At 36.0% G+C, this 6,947-nt stretch overlaps 1 protein-coding gene across 3 annotated transcripts in view; it reads left to right on the top strand.

The window, feature by feature from the left end:
- The window catches only part of MAIP1 (matrix AAA peptidase interacting protein 1), a 28,920-nt gene that overhangs the window by 2,231 nt on the left and 19,742 nt on the right, over window positions 1–6,947 (top strand). For 2 of the 3 annotated variants that reach the window (XR_016394057.1, XM_022567353.3), the window contains exons 2-4: window positions 1,532–1,603; window positions 2,868–2,994; window positions 4,228–4,375. Coding sequence is in view for 2 of the 3 variants with exons in the window: in XM_022567353.3 (XP_022423061.1) it covers window positions 1,532–1,603; window positions 2,868–2,994; window positions 4,228–4,375 (347 nt within the window). In the remaining variant the exon portion in view is untranslated. Of the gene's footprint in view, window positions 1–1,531; window positions 1,604–2,867; window positions 2,995–4,227; window positions 4,376–6,167; window positions 6,943–6,947 lie in introns of those variants that run through there. The other variant, XM_022567352.3, reaches the window with a different exon arrangement.

The following is a 6,947-nucleotide window of genomic DNA, read 5'->3' as shown; positions in this document are numbered from 1 at the left end:
GGACCTTCGTGCTCATTAGTCTAATTCTTTCAGATGATAAAAATCAAGTTCTAAAAAGGTGAAACAATTGGCTCAAGGGTGCATAGCTAGCGAGTGCTGAGGTGCATTGTCTTGTAACCAACTCTATAAGCAGTCTTGGTCCTTCAGAGTCACTAGAAGTTGAGATGGTTAAGTACAATCTAGACAAGCTTTTTTTTAAAAAAAATTATTAAAAAAAATTTTTTTTCAAGTATGTTGATGTATAATATTATATATATTGTATACATATATATATAAAATACAGGTATACAATGTAGTGATTCACAATTTTTAAAGGTTACACTCCATTTATAGTTATTATAAAATATTGACTATATTCCCTGCGTTATACGATATATCCTGTAGCTTATTTTATACCAATCTAGGCAAGCTTTTATTCATCATGTGAGCCAGAGGAATAGGTGGTCCTTAAACAGCTTTATTACCTCCACAAACCCTACTTTCCATTGATATGCACATATGACATGATACCTTCCCTATTACTGCCCTCAAACCACTAACCATGTACTGTCTGTTTTCCTGTATCTTGCTAACATATTTTGGCCTTTTCTATGAAAAAGAGGGCTATTTCCTAGAAGCCTGTTTAGGTTAGGCAATTTTATATCACCAAAGCCTTATCAGGGCAGCCTCCTAATGGTTCATTATTACCTTATAGGATAATTTGCTCAGGTGTGATCTTCTTTGGCCACACAAACTAGAGTCTCATGTTTGGGTTTCAACATGATGGTTATGGTCTTTGTTTCTTCTTACCAAATTTCCCCCATCTTCTGCACACAAAGGCTTACTAAAACATACAGTGTTTCTGAACCCTGAGATCCTCTAAAGTGTTTGCAAGGGATCCTTGAATCCATTTGGAAATGTGCTTTTCCTCAAAATTCAACTCCGTTATTGCTAGGGCTGCCACAACAAAATACCTCAATCTGGGTTGCTTACACCACAGAACTTTATTTTCTCACATTCTGGAGGTTAGAAGTCCAAGTACAGGGCGTTGGCACCTTGTTGGTTGGTTTCTTCTGAGGCCTGTTTCCTTTCCTTGTAGATGATTGCCTTCTTGCTGTGTCCTCACATGTTTTTTTTCCCCCTATGTGCATGTGTGCCCTAGTATCTCTGTGTGTATCCAGATTTCCTCTTGTAAGGACACCAGTCAGATTGGATTAGGGCCCACCCTCATTTGACTTCATCACCTCTTTAAAGGTCCTGTCTCCAAATATAGTTACCTTCTGAGGTACTGGGAGTTAGGGCTTCAACATATGAATTTGGGGGAACACAATTCAGCCCATGTGGGAAGGCTATATGAGAAAAGAAAAGTCAACCAACTTTGGAGGAGTTATGCCTAACACCAATATCTAGTGTTTGACATTGTCTATTGCCTTTATCATAAAATAGTCTTTGTTACACTTAGACATTCAAGTATGAATATTGTACATTGTATGGTATTTCACATGATATCTTGAAATAATAATCACCACCTTCCCCCCACTGTTTTTTTAAGGCTTTTGCTCATGTGTCCAAGTTGCTGTCACAGAGTAAGTTTGATCTATTGGAAGAACTTGTGGCCAAAGAGGTAAAGTATACTTTTATTTTTCCTTTAAAAGTAAGTGTATTATTCTCTTGCAGTAAAATGATATACGTTGTCCTTATTTATGCTTTAAAATAGTATGCATGCTTACTTAACTTCTTGTCTCATATGTAAAGTGGGATAGTAGTAGTATTGTTGGGAAATCATGTGAGATAGTATATGTAATGTAGAGCACTTAGAATGGTATATGGTTCAACCAAAGACTATATATGTGTTTGCTTTCTTCATGGTATTTTATTGTGTATATGCAATATAATTAATTTAGCTAGTTTCCCATTGATCGATGTATAGCATTTTCAATTCCTCTGCTATTCCAACGTTGTTGTCAATATCCTTACATATCCATTACCGTTGACAAAAAAAAAGTCTCATTTTTCTCCTAAAAGATTAGCTTTTAATATTTAGATTTTCATTATTCTTATGGTTGTTTGATTTTTGTATTTGGTTTGTATTAGAAATCTATGACTATTCCCACTGCCACCCTTAAGTAAAATAAATCACCCTTAAATACAAAAATAAAATAAAATAGTATGCATGCCATCAGCCAAAGTAGAGTCCCTGTATCTTGCCTTTTGGGTACTTGGGGTCATATAAAAGTATAGAATGATTTGCTACTTAAGGCATAAGCAAGTTAATATGATGTCTTTCAGTTCTTATATAGAATTCTGTATAAGAACTGAATTCTATATAAGAACAGTTCTATTGGGAATTATCTAATTGAGTAATCAGATCCCTTTCAGCCTTGCTTTTTCTTTTTAATTAATTTATTTAATTTATTTATTTTTGGCTGCATTGGGTCTTTGTTGCTGCGCACGGGCTCTAGTTGCGGCAAGCAGAGGCTTCTCTTCGTTGTGGTGTGTGGGCTTCTCATTGCGGTGGCTTCTCTTGTTGTGGAGCGTGGGCTCTAGGCGCACGGGCTTCGGTAGTTGTGGCACGCGGGCTCAGTAATTGTGGCTCTCTGGCTCTAGAGCACAGGCTCAATAGTTGTGGCGCATGGGCTTAGTTGCTCCGTGGCATGTGGGATCTTCCCAGACCAGGGCTCGAACCCGTGTCCCCTGCACTGGCAGGCAGATTATTAGGCACTGCGCCACCAGGGAAGCCCCTCAGCCTTGCTTTTGAAAATGAATAAATATGGCAGTAAATTTAAAAATATTTTTACAAAATTCATTCCATGAAGAATTCACTCCACTTTTTGAAAAGCTTTTGAAAATTCAACAAGTGAACTATGGTTTGCTTTTTCCATACTTAGACACTACGTGTATTGAAAGAAAAGGTTACTTCACTACCTGACAACCATAAAAATGCCCTTGCTGCTGACATAGATGAAATTGTATATACATCAACAGGAGACATCTCCATTTACTACGATGAGAAAGGTAATGCTGGAGCATAGTCAACTTTAAATGACCCACAATTGTCCAGATAAGCTGAACTAGTGAATAATCATGGAATAGTGACATTTTGTTGGTACAAGTGGATATTTATAGAACTGCAGAGAAAATAATATATTCATTCTTTAAAGCCCTAGCTCTGGAAGACTTGGGACATGGTAATAGTTTCTTATGCCTTTCTCTCTAGAACTTTTCCCTAATGTTATTTAATTCACAGAAGAGAGCATTGTAACTTAAGTTAATGAAAATTGTCTAAGACAAGCTGCTCCCATATCTTAAAATGAAAATATTTGTGTTTCAGATTTCCTAACTGAAAGGAAAACAATTGAATATTTTAAGTGTCTAGCTGTATGTTAAGTAGGAGTAAAGAGTAAAAGAAAAAGTAAATAATATTAGCTAAAGACTGTTTTGAAAGTAACATTAACTCAGAACTCCCAAATTGGATTTATTTGGAGACGATGAAAATAGTTGAAAGGAACTTTAGCATTTATCTTGTTGTTCTCCTTGTCCTATTTTCCCTGAAAACTTACTGACTTACTCCTTCTACAAATATTTGCAGTGTATTATGTGCTAGGCACACAGGAAATCTAGTCTTTGCTTACACAGTTGCTAAGGCAGTTCTGACTGAGGACTGTTAATAGTGAAAAAATTTTCACACACATATTAATTTGAAACATTTGTAAAGGTACTTTTAATGATAAATATTTTCTTCTTCCTAATATTTCAAATTGCATCTTAGCACCATGGTTACTACCTGATTTTTGCACAGGACGTTGTCATAATCACTGGGCATAGTAAAGTGAATTAGGGGTAGAATAGAAGGCTTCTTTCTGGCAGTTGAGGTTAAGTTAATGACATAGCAGCAAAAAAGTGTTTCCCCCCCCTCATTTTTGGTTTGACAATAGATATCTGTTATCATAATTTTAGAAAATGCCACAAATTGAAAGTAATCCATGTAGTGCACTTGGTAAAAAGTACCTGCTCAGTAAATAGTAGCTCTTACTACTGTGATCCAGAGAGGAAGGTGTCATAAACCCCAGGAGAATTTTCTAAAAATAAAAACGTGTCAATACAGGTATCTTAAGTTAGACTAGAATGAGCCCCAAATTTGGTCTGTAACAGCTGTATAATTACTGCCAGTTGCTGATTTCATTAAGGATATAAGGATGATAGATTATTGTGATTTGTATTTGTATGTGTGTATGTTTTTTCTCTAAGGAAGGAAGTTTGTTAACATCCTGATGTGCTTTTGGTATCTAACCAGTGCCAACATCCCCAGTGAAACTATAAGTGGAGCCAGTGTGTTCCAGGTTAAGTTGGGGGATCAGAACGTGGAAACTAAACAACTTCTTAGTGCGAGCTATGAGTAAGTCTAATCACATTTCCTTGTTTCCTTTCTCTAGAAAATAGAAGGTAGTATGAAAGTATGAAAACTAAAGGGAGCTTTAGGGAGAAAAAGATTGAAATTTGACAAGTTATTTATGAAGAGAGAAAGTCAGAAAGACACACTGGCCATGAAACAGGAGTGTTCAGAAATTAGGAAGAGGTAATATTGCTGGATTTAATTAAACTGTATTTCAGCTGTCTATTGCTACGTTACAAACCACTCCAGAACTCGGTGGCATCAAACAGCCATTCATTTTGCCTGCTATTCTACTGCTCAGGAATTTTGGAAAGGCTCTGCTGTGGAGTTTTCTCTGCTCCCTCTGGCATCAAGTGGGGTGGCCGGAGCTAGGGGTTCATTTCCACAATGGCTTCTTCACTCGTGGGCAGCACCATGGTGCTCCTTGGCTTCTCCACATGACGTCTCATTCTCCAAGGCCTCTCTTTGCGGCTTGGGCTTGTGGTAGTGTTAAGCTAGTCACATGTTTACATGGTGGTTGGCTTCCAAGAGGCAGAAGCCAGAAGATGCTAGACCAGTAAAGGGCTATGCCCAGTATTGGAACAACATCATTTCCACCATGGTTTGCTGGTCCAAGCAATCACAGGATCTGCACGGTGAAAGGGCATGGAGAGACTCCACCTCTTCATGGGGCAGCAGCAAGGTCACGTTGCAGAAGAGCATGTGGGATGCAAGATGTAGTTATGACCATCTTGGGAAAATAAGATCTGCCATAATTGGCACATGGACCATCCACTCACTAGACATTTATTGACCATCTCCTATTTACCAAGTACTCTGGTAGGGGTTCAGATACAGAATTGGAGGGTTCCTGCCCTTAAGGAGGTATTGTCTAACAGGAGGTTAACAAACTATTTAAAAGAGACACCCTAGTGTATTATTGTACTAATAAAATTTGGAACAGTGAAAAAGTCAAGCGAGTCAGTGGAGACATAGTTTAATATCTATTTAAAAGAGAATACTGTTATGTCATAGTTTAATATCTATTTAAAAGAGAATACTGTTATGTCACCAGAGTTATACAAATTTGCTTTAAAATAATGAACAAATCCCAAAAACGACCTAGGAAAGAAAATATGCTGGTTTGCTAAGGTAAAGGGAATTATATCTTCTTTTTCTTCACTTTTCTTGAAGGAGATGTACTTTTTTTCTTTTCTTTTTCTGTTTTGAATTTTGCTTTATTTGTAATTACCCAAAATATTCTGTATATTTAAATACTTAATTTAAATCTGCTGAATTGTCTCTTTTTTAAGATGTCATTTAGAACACTATAATCAACACTAACCTTTGGTTCTTCTGATATTCCCTACTGAGATCACGGGCAGCTCATAAACACTGCTATTTTCAACATTGGTCTTAGTGCAAGCTATGAGTAAGTCTAATCACATAAACCAGCTTCCATGAAAGTGCTGTTTTTATCACCATATTCCAATTTATTTCTCCTCGTATTAGGCGTATATTATGGCTAGTACTTAACAATAGAATAACATTGAAGTTCCTCTCAAGGACTGGCAGATGTTGGAGTGTATGTAGATCAGTCCATTAAAAATACTCATTTTAGTTGAGAATGCACTTCTGATTTTGTGGGGATATATTTTGTGATCAAATTGGTAGATTAAACTTTTGATTTTTATTTACCATTAACTGTTAGCTTTTTGCTAACAACTGCCTCTAATATATACTTGCAAATTATGTAGTTATCCAGGAAGTATTTGGACTGATATAAGATTCACATTATTTATAATTTTTTCCCTAGATTTCAGAGGGAGTTTACACAAGGAGTAAAGCCTGACTGGACCATTGCACGGATTGAACACCCAAAGTTATTAGAATAATCAATCTTGGAAAAATCAGCTTATTGGACTTTTAGCAATTACTGAGAAGAACTAAGGAAGAAAAAATTTTCAGATCATTTGATCTTCACTTAATCAAGTCTGTGGATTACTTTTGTATTATTTTGAAATACTCCTTGTAGTAAATTGGCATGATACAATAAAGCATTTTCCACAGATTGTCATCACTTTCTGTAGAAGGAAGTCAAAGTAAAAAAATTACAGCAGCCCATCATTGGCATCATATTCAGTATCATTTCTAATGTTACATGTATATGTATATATACACAAACTCATTTTATAGACAATAAAGAAGATATTGAAAAAATTACACATTTTTAAATTAATAGTCCTTAAATATTTTATTTGTGGTTAATACACTTATACCAATAATTCAAGTATGTGTAAGATTTCTTTTTCAAAATGACTGCTGCTATTTGATTACCTCTTTGGTCACTAGCTGGATGAGAAAGAACAGATGGAATTATAGCAGATGGGTCACTACAGTACTAAAAATCAGTGAGGCTTACTAAAGCACAAAGAGAAAAAAGAAATAGAACAGTAACTTACTCCCCTATGAAGTAATATGAAGTCTTCTAACATACTTGTATTTGGACTCCTAGAAGTTGGGATAGGGGAGACAAAAACAATGTAAGAAATAATGTCTGAAAGTTTTCCTAATTGATGAAAACTATAAACCCACA

The sequence above is a fragment of the Delphinapterus leucas genome, chromosome 8, assembly GCF_059928025.1.
Source record: "Delphinapterus leucas isolate spDelLeu-1000000601 "Yukka" chromosome 8, BTC_Dleu_Yukka2, whole genome shotgun sequence".
Lineage (NCBI taxonomy): Eukaryota > Metazoa > Chordata > Mammalia > Artiodactyla > Monodontidae > Delphinapterus > Delphinapterus leucas.
The sequence above is the reverse complement of the archived record's forward strand: the minus strand, read 5'-3'. Positions and strand labels throughout refer to the sequence as shown.